Source organism: Trematomus bernacchii, unplaced genomic scaffold (genome assembly GCF_902827165.1).
Source record: "Trematomus bernacchii unplaced genomic scaffold, fTreBer1.1, whole genome shotgun sequence".
In the NCBI taxonomy this organism is placed as follows: Eukaryota; Metazoa; Chordata; class Actinopteri; order Perciformes; family Nototheniidae; genus Trematomus; species Trematomus bernacchii.
In genome coordinates this window covers 2121931-2146965 of record NW_022987588.1, presented here as the reverse complement: position 1 = coordinate 2146965, position 25035 = coordinate 2121931, and the positions used below count along the sequence as shown (strand labels likewise).

The 25035-nt window shown below is 37.8% G+C and overlaps 3 protein-coding genes across 3 annotated transcripts; 2 read left to right on the top strand and 1 right to left on the bottom strand.

Annotated features, from left to right (window-relative positions):
- Positions 1 to 2070: 2070 nt before the first annotated feature.
- On the bottom strand, positions 2071 to 4186 carry evx2 (even-skipped homeobox 2). Its single transcript, XM_034128981.1, has 3 exons — positions 3793 to 4186; positions 3145 to 3377; positions 2071 to 2682 (listed from the first exon to the last, which is right to left on the bottom strand). Exons 1-3 carry the CDS (start codon positions 4184 to 4186, stop codon positions 2071 to 2073), a joined length of 1239 nt encoding a protein of 412 aa, XP_033984872.1.
- Positions 4187 to 14782: 10596 nt separating this feature from the next.
- hoxd12a (homeobox D12a) lies at positions 14783 to 16046 on the top strand. The gene is made up of 2 exons (XM_034128903.1): positions 14783 to 15338; positions 15808 to 16046. Exons 1-2 carry the CDS (start codon positions 14783 to 14785, stop codon positions 16044 to 16046), a joined length of 795 nt encoding a protein of 264 aa, XP_033984794.1.
- A 5440-nt stretch (positions 16047 to 21486) lies between these two features.
- Positions 21487 to 23091, top strand: hoxd11a (homeobox D11a). The gene is given in 3 exon segments (XM_034128872.1): positions 21487 to 21675; positions 21677 to 22298; positions 22856 to 23091. Coding segments are annotated over 3 exon segments (1047 nt in total).
- Positions 23092 to 25035: the final 1944 nt, after the last annotated feature.

The window sequence follows — 25035 nt, the reverse complement described above, 5'->3', positions numbered from 1 at the left end:
TATCAGCTTGTATCATTTAGAGGTAATGTAAAAATAATGGTAAATTATAGGGCCGGAATGACCCGTGATGGCAGGCCTCATATTCCCTGCAGCTTTCCACGTATTTTTAAATCATGCTTTAAAGTGTTTGCAGAAGAAATTGTGTCACATCACCTAAATATGTCTTCACTTTCATGGTTAAATGTTCTTGAATATGAAATTCAACATGATATACTGCATTATTTCCAGCATTTAAGTTTGTTATAATATAGGAAATGTTTTTTTTAGAAATGAATTTAATGTAAAAAGGCGGAAATCTGTAAAGACTTTTTTTTATTTATTTTCCAAGAACAAACACGATCAATAAATAACAGGATTTACATTTCATATTGCACAATTTTTTTTCAAGTTAAAATATTTAAATTCATACAGTCATTGATATTTTAAATACAGAGATATAGAGTTATAACAGAGACCCATAGGGACAATGGCCAATACTATTTTCATCATTTTAATTTCAGTGCTTGTTTATCAGCCCTTTTAAAGCCTCTTTTGAGTGGACCGTAAAGAAATGTTACCCATAATTGAGTCCTAATTTTTGCACGAAATACAGATCATGAATTTGGACTATTGGTAAGTTTACAGGCCAATGTGTAGGCTACTTGATGCTCCTATTGGCTTGTACATCCAGTGTTAAACAATAAAAAACATTCAGCAAGTCACACAAAATAAAAAAAATAAAAAAAATGGTTTACCATCCACAATTCGTGAAGCATTTTCCAGGGCGATCAATAATTCAATGGTCAACTATCAGTAGGACTATCCATGATATTTGCAAAATATTTCACGATTTACAATTCACATGTTTTATAATTAACATATTGGTGATGTCCCAACAGGAACGAATAAAATAGCACTATAGCCATTTTTACAGGCGCAGACAGATTGTAAAATCAGGCTATTTAGTCTGAACTTTCGCCTTGCTCGGTTCCCCAATGTGTGTGCTGAGTGAACAGGTCCTAATGGGATTACACACCTATGAAAATACTGGATTTGATATGGTTCAGCAATGAAAATAAAAGAGATGCTACTGTGTGTCGAGGTATTTCCCATTATCAGCAAACTAAATTTGAGGGGCTCTTTGTTGGCTGCTTTGTGTGTAATATTTGTAAACCCTATATATGTCATATATTATTCTCATCCAGTGCATCTGTGCAGCAGGACTGTCGCTTTGTTCCAGCTCTTTTGTATGTCTAATGACTTCCCTCCGCGGGTTGTTAGCACTTGACAGCGGGTCTCAAAACGAGGAACTTTCTTACAGTCATGTATTCAAAGGAGCTCCATCTAGGTACATGATTGGCAATTTTTGTCATGATCCTCTCATTATTAACATAAAAATTGACACGAAAGACGCGGTGCAAAATTATATGCACCCTTCTAGCTTATTAGGGGGGTCCCCATAGAGCAGAGGCTGGGTGTAGGAGAAGCATCCCTGCCAAAGGCTCAGTCTATTAGGCCTAGTGAAGAAAGATATGCTGCTGGGCAGAAATGCAGGACCTTCTGCTATCCAAATTTAGATAGCATAATTAGCTTATGTTTGAATCTTTAAAAAACAGTGGAGTCAAGATAGCCAGACTTGGTTCGTCACGCTGAATATTTGACAGTTGAGCCGTAGAAATATGGAATGTAATTTCAGTTGTTGGATTAATTTGTGGGAATTGTAGATATAAATAAATGCATTTAAAATGGCACATTGATTGAGGCGTGAAGACAGAATGGATACACTGCATGGTTTGTTATTTTTCCAAACATCTATAAATTAATCCAGCATACAAATCGGTCTACTGGCACAACACAAGGGCACAAGCTTTTAGAAAAAGATTGTTGTGAGTTGCAACATTTTCGCTGCTATAGTGTGTTTTTCCTTATAAAGTCTTCTGGACTTGATCAGACTTTTAATCTAAATGTGTGTGTTACAATGCTGCCTAACAGACGAATTATTTACCCAGGAGTGTTTTTTTTTTTAGTATATGGCCTGTCCTCTAAAGTCGGACTAGGGCAAAAAAAGGGGAAAGGTTGTGTGTTGATGAGTTATCTGTTGAGTGAAGTTTCTTCTCGTTGGTCTGGTGAGGGGACTGAGGTCTTGCTGAGAACAGCAGCAGAATACGGCAGAAATCCACTCTCGGATCTTTGCCCGGAAGCTGTGCAGGTAAAGTCCGCGCTCGCGCTCCTGGCGCCCAGCACGCTCGCGGCCTGGCTGCTGTGGCAGCTCAGACACGAGCAGGGCCCGGCTGACGGCACGCTCGCCGCCGCTGCCGCACACGCAGCCGCCGCTGCCGCTGAGGCCGCGACGGAGGGATTCAGGCCTGGGGGTGACTGGTAGAGTCCCGGGTGCCTGAAGCCGCACAGGAGCTCCGGTCGCGAGTAGGGGTGGGAGAGTGCCCGGAAGGTGTCGAGGGGGCGCATGGAAGCGGCGAAAGGTGACGACGCGGCACTGGAGGCGGCTGCCGCGGCTGCTGCTGCCGTGACACCGACGTGCGGGTAATAATGTAGAGGCATGTGCGAGTGGAAAGGGTAAGGTAGACTTCCTGTAGCTGCAGCGTGCGTCATCATGTAAGTGTAGAAGCTGGGGTCTGCTGGATGGGGCCAGGACATCGCCAGACGCTGCCTTTTATCCTTCATCCGCCTGTTCTGGAACCACACCTGCACACAGAGTCAAAACAAGGCCCATGTTGAAGCTGCCATGTCGTTGTAAAGCTCTAAATGTAGCCCTCTGAAGATGGGCTTTAGACACCACTGATGCTAAAATGCCCTGAAAATGCTCTTTCCATTCATCACAAAATTAATCAATTATCACATGATGCAGCAGTTAAAATCTACCAAATAACTTAAATGTCAACTATTTTTATTTATTTTTTATTTTAAAGGATAAATGTATTGTGGTCGACACATAACGGTTGAATTAATTAGCTCCCATTGGCTGGGCAGTAAATAAAAGGGTTATTGTGTGTAGCCTGGTAAAAAATAATACACAATGCAACATTTTACAAGCATAAATTAAGAAAAATATTTCCTAGAACAGAGTATTATAATTATTATTATTTTGATGGCCACAGCATTGTTTTCTTCTGCACAAACACAGGAATAATGAAGATGAATGTGTACCTTAATGGTGGTCTCGGGCAGATTAAGCGATGCGGCTAATTCACATCTTCTCGGTCTCGAAACGTAATTTTCCCGGTAAAACTCTTTTTCCAGTCTTCCGATTTGTTCTCTGGTGAAAGCAGTCCGATATCTTCTCACTTGGTCGCTATTTGAATTGTTTGATCCACCAGATAAATTACCGTTCATATTCTGGAGGGAGTTGGAGCTTATGTTGGATCCAGAGTCTGAAAAACCTAAAAATATATATAACACATTGTTATTTGTATACATAATATATCAAAGATAAAGCGTGTGTGTTGGCCTGCACTTCATCTAAAGGATTTCTGTTAGTAATGATAAAACAAAAAAAGATTGATTAAAAAAAAAAAGCAAATGGTAAACATTTTTGTTAATATTTCAATCATGTTGCATTCATCCAGTGTATATTGTATAATAATAATTATAATAATAAAAGTAGTAACAAAAATAATAGTTATTATTAATAATACACATAATAAATACAATACTACAAATAATTGTAATAATGTTGCTTGAATTTAGTTGTATTCCTCTTTTCTGGCTCGGGTAAATAATAGCAGTAATAATATCTAAATGTAATAGCAGAAAAACAAAAACAAAAGATAAATATTGAAACAAATATAATCTTACCTTTGTTGTTCTCCTTGTGCTGGCTCGGGGATCGATGCGAGGGGCATCCCACCTCCACATCGCTGTTTATATCTGAATCTGGAGAAACTTCGGAGTAAAGACTCATTTTCTTCCTGCTTTCTGACGAAGAAATTTCCGCTGAAGAGGTATTTTCACTATTGTGGTGCGAGCCGAAAAGACTGTCAATTTCAAATTTGCTTTTCGTAGAGATGTCCCCCAGATTTCCATGGAGAGAAGCCGAAGTTATTCTAGGGCTTAGTCGTCCGCTGTGCTGAGAGTTTTCCAGGGCCTCCAGCACTGAATTTCCAGGCGTGTCTGAGAGCCTCTTCCCTGCGACCGGACTGTGCAGACCTCTCTCCATCAATATCATCTCTTTTCTTATCCTCTCCATCATTAAGCCGAGCAAGACGAGAGAGAAAAAAAAAAAACGCCACACAACACTTGTCCAGGGGGGGCTGGAGCACCAATGAGTTGTGTCGGAGCTTAAATCCGCATGCAACTCAGCAACTGTCTCTAAATAACTGTCTCTAAACCTTTTTATAAGCAAGACGCAAAAAATGAAAGAATCTGAATGCAATCGACGAGCGACTGCTCAAAATGAGCCGTGCATCCTCCCCACAGCAGCAAAATGTCATTCATCAAAAAGTGGTTGCTGTTCGTTGTTAAAATGCTCGGCTGACGTTGCTCCAATGATCATTTATTGTAACAGGTTTATAAGCAAATAAATAGGAGAGGGCTGTCACTTGATGATGGAGGCGGCCTTCGGTCAGACGAATAATATCCAAGTGGAGAGGAAGAGAGGAGTGAGGAGCGAGGTGCTTGTCCCTGGGTTGATCTCTGAGTCTGTTTTAGATTGCTCTGGGGTTTGGCCTCTTGGGTGAAATTGACAGTCTGATTAATAAAATGAGCGCTGCAACATTTCCCTCTTCATTTAGGAATATTATTATGCTTTGATTCTCTATTGTTTCCCTCCTCTCTCACGCCCTCCCCCTCTCTAATCGTTGTTCTTTTTATTTATTCTCTCTTTTTTTACCAGTTCTGCGACTTTAATCAGTATGCGAAGTGCATTAGGATAAAGGTGCTCGTTTGTAATGAGAGATTAAGATTTTTTTTTTTTTTTTCTAGTTTTAAAAACCATGCTGATTTTTGTGCATTTCATACTTTTCCTTGTTTTGCTGTATTGCTCCACACAGCTCGTCAAAGACACATTTTGATGTGGTGATGATGCTGGCATTAGTACACAATTAGCGACATGTTTATATCCGCTTTAATTAATACAGAAGTATATTATTTGTATTTCATGGAAGACTCCTTCAAAATCGTGTTTATAATCTTTTTATTAAATGATAGTAACTTTTTCTTTACATTTGATAATTTAGAGGTCATTTTTCCATTTTCTTTGTTCATTTTAAATGACTGATGCTGAATTTTAACGAATTACTTAGATTTAACAGCGTTTATTTGAATATTTGTCGTTTTTACCACAATCTGTTTAAAGCAATTTCCTCCAAATCGAAAAATATTTGTACCTGTATGGCTTTTAGGGTATTAACAAAACAATAACTGACACATTTATTCAACATATTAACTCTACCGGAGACTCGATGTGTAAAGACATAACCATGCATGGACTCGTGGTTTCTCAAAGTGAAATGACCATAAAGGCACCATGAGATGATCCTCTGTGCGTCCTCTGGCGCCTCCTGCAGGTTTTAATATGAATTACTGTCATTCATGTGAGGTTTTGAATGGGAGGTGTGGGCTGTAGTTTACCTGAAAACCTGACTTGTGTCTGTCCTGAGCACTCTGTGAGCATTTCCATCAAATATAAGCTATAAGAGATATGAAAATTGCATGGATAGATGGATAATACAACCCTATATTTTAATTAGGCTTCTGCAAAACCAGAGCCAGAGAGCCGCAGTCCTAACCTCACACTTTCTGTCCTATCTTTTACAATGACTGGTGAGCAAAATAATGAGATTCAAATCAGAACAATGTCTGCTCTTCCCTCTTGGATAACACAGAATAGGACTCTGAATAATGACATAAAACTAACAAGGATAAGCACCCTTTCCTGCTTGGATTTCAATATCAACTTACTGCTTTTTCCTAATTTAAATATATTTCAGTCACTTAATCACTTGTTCAAGAGCAGTTTATGTAAAATCAAAGAAAATAACCTTATTTTGGAGAATCGCAGGATAAGATCAATTACATTTTATTTCAGTACATGTGATCATTGGTTCGTCACAGTGAACACAATATTTAATTTTATATTTGAATAAAATAAATAACATTGTACTCGAGTAAGACACAGGTTTGCTCGCCCACTGGTTTAATTGTGCAGCTGGTTATTCTTTCTATGTGGAGTTTTACCTTAAGATATTGTTGCATTGCAGTCACTAAATTGCATAATCTTAATTTGAAATGTGTCTTACTCTAAATCTTGTTAGTTAACATCGTACTATTCAGGTTGTCTTTTGTTTTTACCGGCTCAAAAGTTTAACTTTTGCCATTAATTGGTCACATTGTTTAATTGAAGACTCATCAAGAGATGTTCTTAAGTCCTGGTGTTTGAATGTCATTGAATCTTGACAGTATTAGAACAATACTCCCGTTGAAACATTGTGATATTGCAATCAAAGTTCTTTTAAAAAATGTCAATGCTTAAATATACATAATATTTAACTGAAACATTAAATGGGATCCAAAGTTGTTTATTTAGATGTGACTATAAGTCTTCATGGCACAGATGAATATTTATTATGCTCTTCAGTTGGTGTGCAGTTGGACTATGAACAAAAGCAAACTCTGAATGGACTGGTGTTGCCTACATGGGGTCTAAAGTTTGAGAGTTACACAATAAGCACAAGTCAAAATGTGGATAGCAATTTTGAGTTATGCAAAGGTCATAGGGTTTCTCAGAATTTAATTTGACATTTTTCCAGATCGTCCCTTCATGTTTACTTTCTCTGTCATGTCGAGCTACCAGTGTGCAATATTTCATATAATTTGTGCACCTCCTAAAATACCCCAAAAATGCTCAAAGAAAGTAGATGCTTGATTTGTTGTTGGTTCTAATTGCTTTGTTGTGATAAAAAGGTAATTACTCTTTAGTGTCAAATCAGTCTTGGGAGACTTTATGTATTTTATATCATATGTTCATTGTGAATTTAGCATAAAAAGGCTTTTACCAAATAAGAAAACCTATAATGCATATTAGATCCTCTTAAATAACCCAAATGTTTGCCTTTTTAAAATTGTGATAACACTGTAAAAAAGGGTAGGAAGAGGATGAGCTAAGATTGAAGTTACACCGCTCTACCTGTAAGTGATGAAGGTTTGAGTTGTCCCCTCTAACAGGTGCATCAAAACTAACTGGAGATTTGTAGTCTGTAATCCCAGTGTGAACACGCCCACAGTCAGGAGAATAGGTCTAATACAAACAAGTGTGTTGACCGAGGATGTGCCATGTCTTCAAATATAGTAAAAGTATAGCCGTTGTGTCTTTATAGGGAATGCACATGGTTTACTTGTATCTGAAGGCTTTGCTATTCAAGTGTCCCAGTAAGCAGCTGAAACTGAGGCCGTTAAATGGGATTCAGCCATCGTTAATTTATATTATCGCCTGTGCTTCCCCTACTGTGACATGTCAAAGGTCTTCTGTGAAGGTCTGATATCAGAGGCCCATTAGAGGATGTGGGGGGAGTTTCTCAGCCTCCTCAATGAAGTCAGTGTGGTGTGATGCAGCATCTAGTGGCCATTAGAATAACTGCAACTTGAGGCACAGTGCTACCATTTGATCTGTAAAGGGGTAGATTTAGGGCCCATGACAATAGGACCATCTCTGTGAGGGACTCCCTCAGGCCTTTTTCCCTCATCAGTTTCCTGAAATGATTTCAGTTAGAGAGAAAAAAACGGTTAGAGAGAAAAAAACATTATAGACATTATTTGTAGAGTTCAACAAGGCACAAATAAGGATAGAAATGTTAAAAAGCTTCATAGTATTGTCAAAATAAACATTATCCAATTCAACAAGTGTGAACCATATTCAGAATTCCCAACACATAATTTTCATATCCTTTTATGGCAGTAAAAGCCCATATTATAAATATTTATGAAACATGCTGCGTTTGTTAGATTTTTGATTGTGTCAACATCTCGTCCCAATAGAAAAAAAAGCTGTCATTGAACTTAGAGTGGCAGAAATCTATCAGTGACCACGATGGTCTGCTCTTATGACCTGACAGAGACTGGTGTTGATTTCTATGTGAGAGTCTGTGTTTGTGTTATCTTGGCAAATTGTGATCCTGTATTGAGACCCCTATTGTAATTGGAAGTACCCAAAAAGCACTGTTGGTGAGTCTTTTAACTTTTATTTACATGGATGTGATCTGAGCGGTGCCACAGTACAGACAAAAAGTTGTTGGGCTGGTGATGGGTCTGGTTTTTCGAGAAATTGCAGTATTGATTTGAATTGGACCAGTTGTGATTGATAACTATCTGACAAAATTTGATAGAAATAACTATCTACGCTCCTCAAAACTCCTACATAGTGCACAAATGTGGGCAAAATTAGATGTTGGCAGACTCTTACAACCTCAGATCCAGTGCCTGGATACGGTTCCAGGTTCCTGCTGTGCGGACTGAGGCTGGAAAAAGGAGTCCTTGGTCTTGGAATGACCTTCAATCAAACCTAAAACTGAGGGCACTTGTCTCAATAGCATGTTTTAAATTGAAGTTGTCTGAGGTCCTTACCACCAGCTGCTCTTGCAGTAATAAGTAGTGTACCTTTCTTACTGTCCTAATGTGCACAATGTAGTGACTGCTTTTTCGTCTTTTGTAGTTATGTTCTCTGTATTTTATATGTTTGTGTTATGTGTTATGTGTAACGTTGCTGCCTTCTTGGCCAGGTCAGCATTGGAAATTAGATTTTATCTCAATGCTTTTATCTGGTTAAATAAAGGTTAAATAAATGAAAAATAAAATAAAAAGTCCTCTGCGTTACTATTAACTGCAGCAGAAAATGCAAAAAACGAAAATCACACAACGTTAACAACTGATACTTCACCTGTAGCCAAAATACAAAAATTAAATGTTATATGGTGTAACATTGGAGCCATTTCAGCTGTCATCTGCCTTCTAACATACTTTTATAAAGTTCAGCAAAGAATAACTGACACACATGACGTGTCCACATACTGTAACACTGCCTCTCTGTTATCCCTTGACGTAGCTGAAGGTGTTCATGCTAAGTGAGTTGGATAAATACAGAAAGTATACGAAAAAGCACCTAGAAGCATGTTTCAGTCTTTTGAAAATACATTTAATTGCAATTGTTTGATCCAGAAATTATTTACAAGGCTAATGGTACAAGCTAGATGATTATTAAATATGTATTTGTAATGGCCATCTTTTTTTAAATAATCAATCAATTGAAAATACTCATCTGCAGCTATATGTTATACTTCTTGAATCAAGAATCTCTGAAATTATTTGGACAAAATAACATGCAGTATAAACCAGTGAACCATGTGGATAAAGAGACAGAAAGGAGAGTGTGCATTTACTTAATATATTAGTTTTAGGATTTGGGTTTTAGACCTGTTATCTTTAATCCGACTACACTCAAGTTAACTTGGAGAGAAGACAGGTTATCATTACATTCCTTTACATTTTATCACTTCAATAAAGCCAAACTATTTCCTGTTAGATTTGTTATGGTCTTTTTGTCATTTTGCTGTAACAATTTTTGTTTTACACTTTTGCCATCAAATTTAGATTTCAATATTTGCGATGGATCTCTAATTGCCAATCAGTAGCCAAAAACAGTGATCTATAAACAAGTGTATTCGTCAACAGGACATTAAATGATAGGCAAGATATGAAGATCAGTTCCTAAATCAACAACATGAGCAGACTTCTAAATTACAGTAAAAAAACACTGACATTTCATCCTACTTTACATATGTATCTAATGAACTGTGGTTCAAATTGGTATGCAAATATGTGCAGCTCAATACTAATAATTGAATACATAGTCTGTGTTTGCAGAATTAATTGTATGTTTTGTATTCCTCTTGCACACTATTTCTACGCAGTTTCCCTCCTTTAACCCATAGAGACATAGTCATTACTGAATGTTTTCATAATGTAAAATCAGAAATGTCGAGTTGTATGATGTGCTTGTGGACAGCCTGTTGAAGTGAAAATACTCAATTAATAGCAGTTAAAACAGGAACGGTCAAATTTGACCGCGAACACCAAAGTAAGGGGGGAAAACGAAGACAATAGGAGGGTTAAATATATTGGCACAAGGCATGCTTCTACTTCATGTAGGCTTATTAATGACTGAATTCATGAATATTTGAGTAATGAGGGATATTTAAGCATATTTTCAACTACATGTTTGCATGTATTGTGCATATGAGTTCAATATAAACGCACAATGAGCCATATAAACGCATACATCAAATGTGTCAGTGTTGAATGCTAGTCTAAACTGTTTCTGTCAGATTCATGCTAGTGCATTGTACTACCTTTGCTAGCCTCCAGACTTCTTTCCTTAAGTGTGAGCGCCATCTAGTGGCCATGTGTTGTGAATGCAAACAAACCAAATAACAGAGCAGAGCCCAAACTACATGCAGCATCTGAACATGCCACTGAGTCCTAAAAATGAATCATTAACTGAGGTCTAAGGTTTGGTATGTTTCCTCACAGGATGGTATACAATACTTTTTCATTATTGAGCACAATTAAATAAATTGCGTATGTATTTTCCCTCTTCCTCACTTCGTAAGTTAAAAACGACACGCAGTTTGAATATGATTCTGCTGGGAATAGCACAATGATGTTGATGCGATATAAAGGGTATCATTACACTGAGCAAAGGCAACAATTATTAGCCCATAATAAAGTGGGTTCACTATGTTTTTCAGTGTGAACTTCAACAATAACTCACGTTTCTGTATCTTGTATTTAACTGGTTGAAAATGTCGATGTTCTGCTTTTCTCCAACCAATTGGAAACCAATTGTTGAGTAGAATCTCTAACTGTTAAGGGGACATAATGAGAGACTAATGGTGAGCACGAAGTTAAGAATAATAAAATAAATATACTGTAGCACTTCTCAATAATATAGACTAACGATAACGTAACTTACTACTAATATAGATCATTAGAAATGAATGTATAATATGCTGGCTAACGCATTCAGACTATTTTTTAGATATTCAGCCCTGAATATTGAAGAATATGGTTTCGTTATACAAGGCTCCAAACAAAAACTATATTTATTTTTTTATTTTTTTAAGTTGCTTTATTTAAATGGTTTTATTGTTCGTCACTTCAGATATAAGGCGGTTGTAGAATAGTAAACGTATAGTGTACCTCCGCACTACGTAGTACTTAATAATATGAGCTTATTATATCATTAGGAATAGATGTCTAATATATTAAGTTCTGGGTCTGGTCATTCAGCAGCAGTTATAAAGTGGTTACTATTTTAGCAAACGCATTATATCGTAGCCTATTTTCAAGTATTCTACTCATAATTTACTCTTTTGGTATTTAAGCAACACTTTGTGAAGCTTCTCCATTGTTAAGAAGTTAACCGTGGCTTTTTTTAAGACGACCTTGGCGTTAATGTCTTCCAGCGTAAAGCTACGATATGTTTCCTCAATTCAACCTTTAGATTATTAACCAGTGCATCATCTGGTTACGTTGCTTTGCATTTGTATTTAATAAATGTTAATTATTTTACAGACGTTCTCCCTGCAGTGAATAAAGTTGGTCAATCTTTCTATGTCTTTCCGAAATGTTGACTTTAGTTTCATTCAGACTTTAATTATTCTTTACTTCAAATGTGGAATTTAATTAACAGGCCTGCATTCAACTTTTCTCTGGTAAAATCTCATCACTTACAGCATATTTTTATTCTAAATAATTCCGTTTTGAAAGTGCCTTTTTGTTTGTCAGGTTTTTCCAATCCACAAATGAACAAATGATCCTTTTCGACATTTAAATGTCGAAAACGTGGCTACTAAATATAGCCAATACATTGGCGAAGTGCAGCTGAACATTTTTTCACACATCTGTAATCCTGCTCTATAAAATCCTCAAGAGCCATATTACTTTTGAATTAAGCTTTACGGGGTTTCAAATGTTCCCTCAGCCCATAGACATAATTAGAAAATAATTACAAAACCAATTTATATTTTAAGGTAAACAGGGAGTCTGCTTGTTGTAACCTCGACGTCTTGTGAAATATATCACAGAATTAAACTAAAACTCACTTGTGCTTCCGCTGAGTCCAAACACTGAGATTTCAACATTTGAAGATTCAAGGCAGCTTTTTCTCAGCCAAGAGAACTTGAACGAGGGAAGCTGCAAGTTTATTACCAAGGACAATAGACGGCGGATATGTTCGTTCAAAGAGTCTGGAAAACAACCAGACTGAGGCTCCTCAATTTGGCTCCTGACACCCTAAACATGAAGGACGAAGAGCAGTAAATGACAGTAAAACGGAACACTAAAATTTCTAATTTTGTGATAGTGTGAGCCCATCTGAAGGTTAATGGCTAAACGTCACGTATAGCAGCATTTTAAGCCTGAATGCCCAAAATACAACATTTTCCATTATTGTATCCATCGAGGGGAAATTGGACGCATAGTTCGCCCCGCAAAGTTTTGTTAAAACAACCACGTTTTGAAAGTTATTGCAATTAAAACTTGACAGGGATTGCGTGTATTTCCTTTTCTGTTGGATTCGTTTTTCCACAAGTTTCTTATGCGATGAACATAATTGTATTCATGCTGCTCATTGGCTACACGCAATTCAGTCTCTTTTTACATATTGTTTCAGCCCTGAATATTGAGAACGCACTGTATAAACTTTTGAAAATAGCTTCAATATGGAAAACAGAGGTTCCAAACGAAACTATTTAAAAATAAGCTTTCAACTAAAACGTCTTTATTCATACTTTGTCACTTTAGTTATAATGCTTTTGTAATATCGTTTTCTTTATTCCCACTAAAATACTTATTTTGCCAGCTGTTGTGTTATTGTTTCCCCTAATTCAAAGACACTATCAACAGCAATTTGCAAAATAAATACACGTTATTGTAATTTTGGCACTTGTCTTACCTTGGCTGCTGAATAAAGGCACAGTGCACACACTAGTCGCTCAGTCTGCAACAAAGACTTTGTAAGCAGTAAAACTACACACAACTCCAGCGGTGACCGAAACTGCTGATGTTTAATTGCGGAATTAAGTAACTGACTAACAATAAGAGCACAGGCAGCATCGAGGATGGAGGCCATATGAATTTATACTGCCACCTATTGGATTACAGCCGTCATTTCTCATATGATAGTGGATTGTAGTAGTAAAACTTGTCTATTTTAGCCATAAACATGTATCTTTTTAACATCGGTGTCTCAGGGCTGATTGGCTCCAAAAAAAATGTCAAAAATCAAAAAATATATATAAATAATAGTTTGATCAAGCACAAAAACAGTCACACATACATACACACACACACACACACACACACACACACACACACACACACACACACACACACACACAACTCACACATATCTCACTTGTTCCTGATCTAAGACATTTCAGGGAGGCATTGCACTGCAGAAAACAATTCATACCATAAGCAATAGCTCGAGTATAGTAGATGCAATATTGGAATTATTATCCAAATACGCTGATGATGATGATTATGAAACGCAGTTGTGCGTTTCATAATCATCACTATAATAGCAGTTCCTATGTTTACCAGATACATGAAGTGTCTCCAATGGTGCAGCAGCACTGACAATATTTAATAGTCCAAGGACTCCTGGTAAAATGCACTTTGATCACTATTTACCGAGTACTTTATACAATATAAATACGACTGTTTGGATGTAGAGATAGTGTAGTCTAATATTAAAGATACTAAATATTATTAAAGTTTATAAGGTGCTAACATTTGACTGGATGTCGAGATTGTAAAGTAAGGTTGCCACGCATAAGTCTTTTTACAGATATGACTGTTTTATGGTTCTTCTTCTTTTATTTGGAAACAAATATAATTTTTCACGGCCCTATCAACCTAACTGCGAAGAGGACAACATGTATTTTATTTACAAAGAAAAGTGTTAATATAGAAACATGTAAACGCTGAAAAAAAAGTTTAACACTAATTCGAGTTTCTCTAAAAGAAGACGTGAGTTATTGAAATGCAGATATTTATCAATGCATTTCCCATACATCTCAGTATTGCAGGCCGACATGTATGAAGGTTACATTGTTTACAAAGGAGTGACCACAAGGAAAGCAACATATCCCAACAATATATCCAACATAATGTAACGTAATACAATGGCCCTCTGTGTGAGGCTTACTGTTACATTGTTGAGCTTGCAGGGGGAAAAGGTATTTTTACAACTTGTCTTTACTGCACTGTTTTTCAGTAAAAGCAAGAAAACACTGACGTTACATTTCACAATTACTCTGTATAATTATAATATTTGCACTGGAATATGTCCTTTTTCATGGAGCTTATTTAATCGCATGATAACATTGAATGTGGGAGATGGTCTCCTGTGGTGCATTTAAGGCCCAGCATTTACCCTTGTTCTATATGGGTCCATCCACTCAGACACCTTGTTATTCTTCAATGATACCAGAGATTCCACGCATTTACTTTTTGAAGTAAGAGCCTCTGACATTGAAATTGACACAAGTCAAATATTCTTGTGTTATTCCAGACTAAACAGATGGTTGGATTTGAACTTCATCCCCCACCCACTCAATACCAAAATATTTCCTCATGGAGTATTTTTGCTTTGCAGTATTGGGAGCAAGGGTGGGGCGGAACAACATATTTTGCATATCACGTGATACCGTATTAACAAATCACCAATTACCTACCCTTTATTCTTCAGGAGTTGCTAAAAGGCTTGCAAGAAGCGTTTGAGTAAGGCTCTATGGAGATGTGTGAGCGGAATCCTTTAAATCCTGGCTATGTTGGTTCTCTGCTGAATTTTACTCCTCCTGAGTCGCTGTATTTCTCCAACTTGCGCGGTAATGGAGCCCACATACCCGGGCTGCAGATCCCTTACAATAGGAGAGAGGTGTGCACGCTCCCGTGGATTTCCTCAAGTTCGTGCACGTCTGGACCAGCAGCACCGCCACCGAGCCGCGCCTTTGGAGGCTACTGTCCTCCGTTTCTGTCCAACTCGTTGTCTTTAAATACGAACTCGTCCAGCGTCCACGTCAAGGCGCATCTGGAGGAGACGGCTCGGGGCTTTCAGGTCACAAACCACAAGACAGAGGAGTCTGGGAGGCGAGAGGAGGCTTATGTGGGGGATCATGTTGGAAGTGACCGCGGGTTCTCAGAGCTGGACCGCCGGTCTCACGTTTCTGCGGCCCAGCTCGATCCGGATTCAGTAGGTCCACTTAATGTGAACAGCACCAAACAGGAGCAGGATCCCATTCAACCATCATCCAGTCACACATGCTCCAGGACGTCTTTTGCAGAAGGTAAAGTAGCCTGTTGTATAACTATTTTGTTAACTATACAATTGTATCTCAATATAGAATATAAAAGCAGTGATTATTGTGCCTTATGTTATGTTAATTATCGCTTCTACCACTTAGTTACGTCAAAAGATACGTTTCATTTTCCATTAGAGCATATTATTATATTAGTTTCTGAAATCATGAGTTAAAATTACTATGACTACTTTATGGCCTGTGTATCTCCTGTGGCATGATTATTATTTTATTATTCCCATAATATCCATAGCTGGGGTTGATGGTAATATTATCCATATTTGCATATGTACAGTAGGCGATCCCACTAATGTTATGTTATTAAACCGTTTTTTGTTGTTGTAGTCACTGCAGGCAGTGCCACTGGGAGCAGTCAATCCTAGCCAGTCTGTATCGCTGTTCCTGACGTTGGTGTTAATTTAAAGTATAAAACTTGTTTCTACCTCTGCTCCATCAGGTGCCCCATGGTGCTCGTCACAAGTGAAAACCAGAAAGAAGAGAAAGCCATACACCAAGCTGCAGCTGGCTGAACTTGAGAATGAATTTATGATGAATGAATTCATCAACAGGCAGAAACGGAAGGACTTGTCAGAAAGACTGGACCTCAGCGACCAACAGGTGAAAATATGGTTTCAGAACAGGAGGATGAAGAAGAAGAGATTGATAATGCGCGAACATTCTTTCTCCGCATACTGATGACCTTTGGACTTGATCATGACCAGCAGCGCACAGAATATGTTGTAGCCTACTATAATGCAGCAAAACACAAGCACACACACACTTCGGTTTGTGGCATGGACTTGTATTTATAGATGTATAAAAAAACGATCATATTCCTGCCACATACGAGGCTGTAGTTTTATCCAATAAAAATGCAACAATATTAATAGAACTGAAAATACATTGCAGATTCAAATATTATCCGTTTTACTTAAGTGTGCATTTCAGATACTGAGATTCTCCAAATGCGCACAGGCCCTGTTGGCCTGCAGCCGCAGATGATAAAACAGCTTAACACCCTATTGTTTGTAACTTAAAAGTTAAAACTGTTACCTATTTAAACAGGAATATGTTTGTATATTTGTTTGTGTATTTTGTTTTATGGCTTGCTCATGGTGAAGGCCCAATGTGGAAGCAGACAGTCAAGTTCATGTTTACGGACGGAATAAATATTAATCATTAGGTATTGCGAAATATATTAATATTGCATGTCTATTTCCTTATTGCTGTTATTGAATGACATGCCTGTTTTTTCCTCAATTTGTTGTAAATCTAAATAAATAATCAAACTAACATTATTTCTGCTCTTTTGGGCCGCGTCCACACCCAAAATCTGTGGAGGACAAGAATTGTTCCGCATTTGGTGCCAGTATGTGTTTACTTCAAAAGCCTGAAAAATAAATGTTTGTGGATACGATTATTTTTATGCTTTTGCTTTTTAACTATATAACTGTTTTTAAAAATGATTTCTGTTCTTGTCACACCTGTTTTTGTATCGCTAAGGGATATTATACTGGACAATATAGATCTAAATCAGTATTTTACTGTAAAACCATTTTTTTTTTTTTTTTAAATACATAAGCAATTAAATCATATTTCTTTAAATATTATCTACAATTTCGGATTGAACATATTGAAAACTATCTCTGAAATAATGTTTTTGAAGGAATACGCATTGCACCAGCCATCTTTTACGCACGGATACGTGATCTGCAGATGAATACATTTGTAAATAAAGATCATTTTGAAACTACCTAAAGACAAGTGTGTGTGCATCATGTGAATCATTCTACTTTTGAGGTGTTCTTTTTAATTGCGAGTGTATGGGCTTCATGTTTATATTCTGAATCCATGCCCTGCACTACTCCTACCCAATTTGAAAGGTTTTAAAGAGAGCTCGATAGGATTTACTTTGGAAACCTCAGTGTTTTTTCGCTACCTGCAGTGATGGAGGGATCAGCCTATGCGTGTTTTGTTACCCTTTACTTAAAATAGACTGAATTCTCCTCACTTTATGAATCGACCATGCTATGCATGCGAGCAAAGTATTTGTTAATATACTCATATGTTTATATCTTTCCAGGAAGCAATACCCCACTTACTTTAAATTAAACGTCACTGCATTTAGTAGTAAATGTGTCTACATCAAGTAGCTTCAAAGGTTGTATAATATTTAATAAAATGTTTCACAGCCAGCAGAACAAAGCCACCCACTGCTTTAAAAAATATATATTTTCTGTCTCCTTTGCTGTTAATTGTAAATCAAATTGCAAATTGCATTATTGTTAAATCTAACTTATGTTGCAGTTTTCTTCATTATTAGTCACATCTGCTTTTGTGAGCATATGTTTAGCTTTCTTAGCCACGTAGCATAGCCAACACGCACACAACACACACGCAACACGTGTGTACACACACACACACACACACACACACACACACACACACACACAAACCTGCATGTCAAGGAGTTAACATTGCTTGGACCAAATGGAAACTTTGTCTGGTGTATTTCAGAATGCATCCTTTACTTTGTTTAAAACACTATATGCAATTCAAACGCCAAAACAGGCTCTTTGTGCGTATTACAAGATATTCTGTAGGCGTTTGTGTGTGTTTTTGCACAGTGGTAGCCTGTGTGTGTGTGTGTGTGTGTGTGTGTGTGTGTGTGTGTGTGTGTGTGTGTGTGTGTGTGTGTGTGGGTGTGTGTGTGTGTGTGTGTGTGTGTGTGTGTGTGTGTGTGTGTGTGTGTGTGTGTGTGTGTGTGTGTGTGTGTGTGCATATCCATCTGGGTCATTGTTTATATTTACCAATACTGTTCTTGTTTTTTCTAATACTTTGAGAATTGACGGTTCTGAAGCCACCAGGTCACCAGTGGTCAGGCTGTTTATTAAAGGAAAGGCTTAACTGACCCTATCAAAGCACTGCTAACCACCATTACCAAGGCCTCTGTACGTGAAACGTGACATGAGAGTGAATCTATTAATGGGCCCTCCCATTACATCATTGTCACGTCATCATCACCGCATCACTGCAACACGAACAAACCACTGCAGTCATAATAAAGGTTCACGAGAGGCAGAGTCACATTTAATTTGCTAATGAAACGCGAAGAGATGGTTATTCAATCAACAACTGTCTGTCTCTTTACCACCACTTTTGTATTTTATTTTTGTGGAATTATTGTGACCAACTGTCATTTATATTTGCGCAATCTTAATATTATTTAACTATGGTAATTCGCACTGAATCTACACTCTTATATTCGTATGGTGTGGTTTTGTTATCCCAACTCGAGGTTTGTGTATTTTTCTCAGTTTAAAATCGTTCCCACACATGCTTCACCCACATTAGTGTTTATTGCTCAGTCTATTTTGAAAGGCTGTACTGAGTTTTCTATGCATTCAAAATGCAGCGTTTCTCTTCAGTATTTGTTTTATTGCTTTACTGCCAAACGCAGCCAGACAGCATCATATAGCTGCTTAAGATAGTGGGGCAGCCCAAACAAAGTTAAGGTCAAGTTAGTAGCCTAAGTTATTTAGCTGTTTAGGCTGTGCCTTTTTCCACAATATTGGCACAACACCTATTTGTGAGTAGGTAGGCTACACATGTCTTGTTTTGTGCGTTAATTCAGTGTTTACATACAGTAACTTTATAATAGGTTTTCTTTTTAATCGTTTTTAATACTAGTTTGATTTCTTTGGTCGTTTTTTTTTACACTGTATCTTCTTTAACTGGGTTTATGTATGCACCATTTACACCAAGGCTTCCTCGTATGTGAACTTGGCAATAAACCTGTTTCTGATTCTGAAATAATTTCAAGTAAATAACGACATTAAGAAGTAGCTTCTCATTTATATTGGGTAAATGTGTAGCCTTTTAAGGGTAAAACAGAGATATATTGGTTATTCAGTCATATGAGTTGGCCTTTTTTCTTGTAAAAATAGTTTTGCTTGTTTGAATAAAAACGACTTCACTTTTAGTTTGATACGTGAATGCAGTTCTTCTGCCAGGACTGTTTTATATTATTAAGGTTTAGTGTTTTGACTGGGTTTGAAAAAAATATATGTATATAAAGGTTTTGGTGCTTCATAACAAAAATAAGGTGCATAGATTATTAGTTTGTTGTTGTTGTTGCTGTTACGCACAAACGGGCCAAGCAGTTCGACCATTACAGTTGCAGTGATGTTTGCTCTCTTAAAACTCTTATTTGTAACAAATCTGTAATTTAAAATGTTAATTTTTGAAGAGAATCTGTGAATAATCTGTTTTGCTAACCACATTATGATTGCTCGTTATGCTCAGAACCTTAAACATTTCCCAATATTTTAGAACAACAGTGCACAAATGATCGAGGAGAGATAACGATAAAAATAATGATTGTACTAATTACAAATACTAATTTAAAAAAGTCTTTAGCACAAAAGGAGATACAAATAAAATAAAATAAACACAACCTAAAAGAAACAGTCACATAAGTGATAATCAACAGGTCGCATTCACTTTGGGGGTTAAAAAAGTTAACGCCTAAATAATAAGTTAACACTTTAATTAAAAAATGTAAACACTCCAATGCTGAGTGTTCCTGCTATGAGATTTGTTTTAGTTGTGTTTAAACTGTGCGTCGGATTATTTCAGAAATGTCAAATGTTCCCTCTATTTTAAGACTTGAATGTTAACTTTATTTTGCGTGTTGTAAACTGCCTGAGGGGTTTTCACGTGAAGTGCGATAAAGGTTGGAAAGGCGACCACAGAGCCGATTTTACCCCCAATAACAATAAACCCAGCCGCCTTTAAGCTACTTTCACATTGCGTGTGACCTTCAGGCTTTAAGCATTGAAGAATCTGCTTGTCCTCTGAATACAATGCTCCCATTCAGATTTTAGCTGCAGTTCCACATATTGGTCGACAAATTATATTATTGTGTTGTGCTCAATGTCAAGCATCAGGCCTGCAAACACTGGACATGGACTTATTTAAACGTTTCTTCTGTCTTACGAGTGATACAATACAGTATGGAAAATAAAGATACTCACAGAGGATACCCACAACTATTGCTGCAGCCTGGTAGTTATGTATCCTTTCACCAGTGTTTTAACTCCGTTTTCTCCGCCGAGAAGAGGGCCCTAAACTCTGCTGGCATGGCTGCCTTCGTGTAATAAAAGGATATGGGTGCAGAGACTTGTCTCTGAATACTCAGTGGACATCACCTAGACCACAGGCGGTCAAAGGCAGTTGTTTTGGACTTGGCCATGCTTAATGTGCTTAGTGATTCATGCTTATACGGTTGACTTATAGCGTATGTTTTTGTGGCATCCACATTCAACATCCCTGTATTTTGTAAAAGCATCGAGCTGTTTTATTTTCCTTTTTTTCACGAGCGTTAATCTGCATTTATTATTGAGGTGAAACCAATTAACAAGCAAGCAAGAAATGTTTTTACATTTATATTTACACATACATAGTTCAGAGTTTAGGCACACATGAGCTCAACATGCTGTGCAGTAGGCTGTAATTTATACTAGAATTTGTCATAGTACTACAACACGTTGCAATAATCATTTTGTGGTCTTGTTATTTCTTTTGTGGCGCCTGAGCCTTTTCGCACCCTGCTGCAGGCCCAGAGATGTGTATATAAACGTATTTGTGTGTCTCATGTTGTGTATTTAAATGTATTCTAACCGTCATGGTACACAGTGATTATACTCGATGAACCCTACAATGTATTTGCATAAAACAGACTTAATGAGTCGCTTGTGAATCACACTTGATTTTGCAACGAAGGGCATGCACGGTGGGCTTAGTACTATTTTCCTCAAGATTTGCTTTAAATAGAGGGGGGGGGGGGGGGGTCAATTTCAATGTGTCCAACCTAACTGTTGCAACAAACAGCGGTGCCTATTCCAAATTGCTCAAATCTTTTGCCGATTGAACGCATGCGACTGTCATTAAAGAATGACGACGATGCTGTAAAGCTTTCAATTAAGTATTCCAGTGGTGGTTCACACATTTCTTTTTCCGTGAGCTATAGGGCAAGAAGGCTGGAGAGGAGTTTCCTCTGCAGCCAGGGAGCCAATGGAGGCTCTCGCATGCGCTCACATGAGTTTCTCCGGACAGTTTTTAATGACTGATATTGATGTATGGTAATTTCTTGGCCGGATCACATGACACAATTACCTCAAGAATCGATCAAGATGTATTGCAGGTCTGCCTGCGTTTCCGATTTCTTCTCCCTCGCGGGGTCTAACCAGGCGCCTGTGGTGCTGTAGATGAACAAAGTTTAACACAGTCAAGCTGCCAATTCCTCTCCTCTGTTGCAAAGAGGAAAGGGGGGAAGAAGAGATATGACGGAATACGATGATCGCAGCTGTGCGTCAAATATGTATTTACCGAGCTGTACTTATTACGTTTCGTCGCCCGATTTTACATCAGTCTCCTCCTTTTTACCGCAGACTACTTCGTGTCAGATAAATTTCCCTTATTCTTCCAACATAGCCCAAATCCAACCTGTCCGAGAAGTCGCTTTCAGGGATTATGGACTGGACCATCCTAGCAAATGGCACTACAGGGGCAATTACGCGTCTTACTACTCTACAGACGAGATAATGCACCGGGACTTGATCCAGTCCTCGGGCAGCAGGGCGGATGTGATTTTCAAAAACGACTCCTTGTACGGCCACCACGGGGGCACCAGCTCGCCGTGTAATTTCTTCAACGGTGTCGGCCGTACCGGGGTTCTCCCCCAGGTCTTCGACCAGTTTTTGGAAACTCCTAAAACGGACAAGCCCAACGCGGAGCTGCCTGGACAAAAGACAGACTCTGCTGCTGCTGCTGCTGAAGATACTGCGAATAACAATCAGGATCTAACCAAACTGGAGCAGGACAAAGCTGAGCAAAGCGCCGACGAGGACTCATCCTCCAACTGCGGCGACAAGAACAACCAACAGAGTAAGTGTTTTTCTCTTTGTCTGGGACATAAGGTGTACAAGTTAGACAATAGAGCGTCTGGACTGCACTGTGTCCTCCTCCCTGACCGTCCATAGTTATGTGACTCTTTATACGCATGCAAAAGGTTTTATATCCCTATAAGATTTAGTTTACGGTTGTAAAGGTATTTACAATGGGAAACCGTTAAGTTAACCATACTTTAAAGATTGTCCTGTGTCTTATAACCGGACTGTGTTGCTGGATGTGATTTGTATTGATAGGGAATCCAATAAAATCGTTGTATTAAAGTTTATTTCATCGTGTTATAGGCAATGTCGTGCTGGTATAACACTTTCAGTGAACGCCATGCATAAACATCAGTGCAGTAAAAGTTACATTATAATGCAAAATCCGTTTTGTCTCATTGTGTGCGTGTGTTGCAGAGAGGGCCTTTGAGCAGACATATGTAATTAAATAAATAAATGTATCCGTCAACCTGTTATATTCATTAGGCTATAGTCTGAATTTTAGTATATGGTATTAAAAATGTTCTATACGTTTTATTTTTTCTTGTGCAGGTTCATCAACCAAGTCCAGAAAGAAGAGGTGTCCTTACACCAAATACCAGCTCCGAGAACTTGAACGAGAGTTTTTCTTCAACGTGTACATTAACAAAGAGAAGCGGCTCCAGCTGTCCAGGATGTTAAACCTGTCCGATCGGCAGGTGAAGATTTGGTTTCAGAACAGAAGAATGAAAGAGAAAAAGCTCAATCGCGACCGCCTACAGTATTTTACTGGGAATCCCTTATTCTGATACCTGACATACACACACACACACACACACACACACACACACACACACACACACACACACACACACACACACACACACACACACACACACACACACACACACACACACACACACATGGCAGGAGCTATACACACACGTCTTAAAGACTGGTCCTCCCTGCATATTTCAACCCTCATCATCCTGTTTAAAAAGTGTATCCTACATAAATCTTGCATTTGGAAAAACGTCAAGATGCCATTTTATTTTACAAACAATTTCAGCATTTATTTATTTGTGTTCATATATTTTCGTGTCAAATATTCCAGAAAAGCGCAAGGTGTGCTTTGAAATTATGTATATCAAATATAGGCTAATTTGTATAATGTTCATTTAAAAGACGCATGCAATGCACGTTGTGGTGTGAAATAAATTAGACAGGACACATCTTATACCATAGTCACGCAACTTGCCACATGAACTTAACCAACAAAAATAACACAAAAGGGGATTTTTTTTTCAAAGATTCATCAATGGGTACATTTGGTGCTTGTAGGATAGTCCCGTTATTTCCTCTGCTTTCAACACTGGATTGTTTACTAAACCTTGAACCGTCTAGACAGTATAATAAACGCAGCTGTAAATGACTAAATAGGGGGCTATTGGACTTTGGAGTCCCAACCCCCAGACCACAAGAGATCTGATGCTCTTTCCTTTCTCAAAGTAATTTCACTCCAGGCTACAAATGTTTGGAGAATTCAAGTGTTTTTTGCGCATCCAGTCCACATTTAGCTTACTCTTTTTGGCACTTGTAATGCTAGTTGTTAGCTGGGATACAATGGAGGATATTCTAACAAGGACCGCCGTAGGAAAGGATAAGTAATTATTTTTTAACTTTATACACTATTTAGTTTCATCAATAGGCGAAATGTTGCTCTGACGTCAACAAATAAACTAGAAAAGGAGGACTATTCCACATTTTTGGCGAAAATAGCGCTTTTCCAATCTTGAATTAATGCAGGCGAAACGTTTCCATCTTTGTTAAGATACAGTTTGCAGGGACCCCAGGCTGAGTAAATTGCTTTACCTCAGTAGTTTATAACTCTGTTATTTTTGTAGTCAGGGGGACAACAATAAATAAACGCATTCATCCCTCACAAACAGTCGCTTTATTGATCATTCATGTGATTATTTTCACTTAAGCTCTATGCAGCAACAATTACACCCCTTGTTTCACTGTTCTTTATGAAAAAAAAAAGTTTGGAGATGAATGTTTATTTTATTTGTGCGCAGCACATCTACCTTTATTTCCCAAAAAGCTATTAAAAACTGAGAGTTCATTAAGCGTTTAATTGGGTTGTCTTTATGTCCAACAGTGAAATTACGTTACCAACTGTGTAGGGTGTTTCATTTCGCTGCTCGGTGCAACCACATGAGGGCAGGCTTGCAGTTTAAGCTGCAGATTGAAATGCAGATTTCAGACAAATGTAACATCTACCTTGCATAAATAGTCATCCAGCGGGTGAATAATCCGTTAAACACAGGTTCTGCTTACATTTTTATTTGAATAACAACTGCATCAAGTGGTTTGTATTTTTATTGTCTTCAACAGACTATATATATACAAAAATGTAAAAGTCCAAAATCACCTAAATGTTTTCTTTTTAGATCACACCATTAAACCCAACAAACTAGTTTTTCTTAAGAAACTAAAAACACATGTAATCTTAATACACATGATTTATTTCAATAAAGTTTAGCTTCAGCAGCTCCCTTGTCTTCCTGGCGGCAACACATTTTCAAGTCACGTTCAAGTGTTTTAAAAGACTAACAAAATCAATATATTACTAATCCTATAGTGTTTGTCATCAGAACCTTAAAAATACAGATTTTGACGTTTAGCTGAAGGCCGAAAAACCTTATGGGCCCCTGAAATATATCCATACAGACTCCGGATTGTAGGGAATT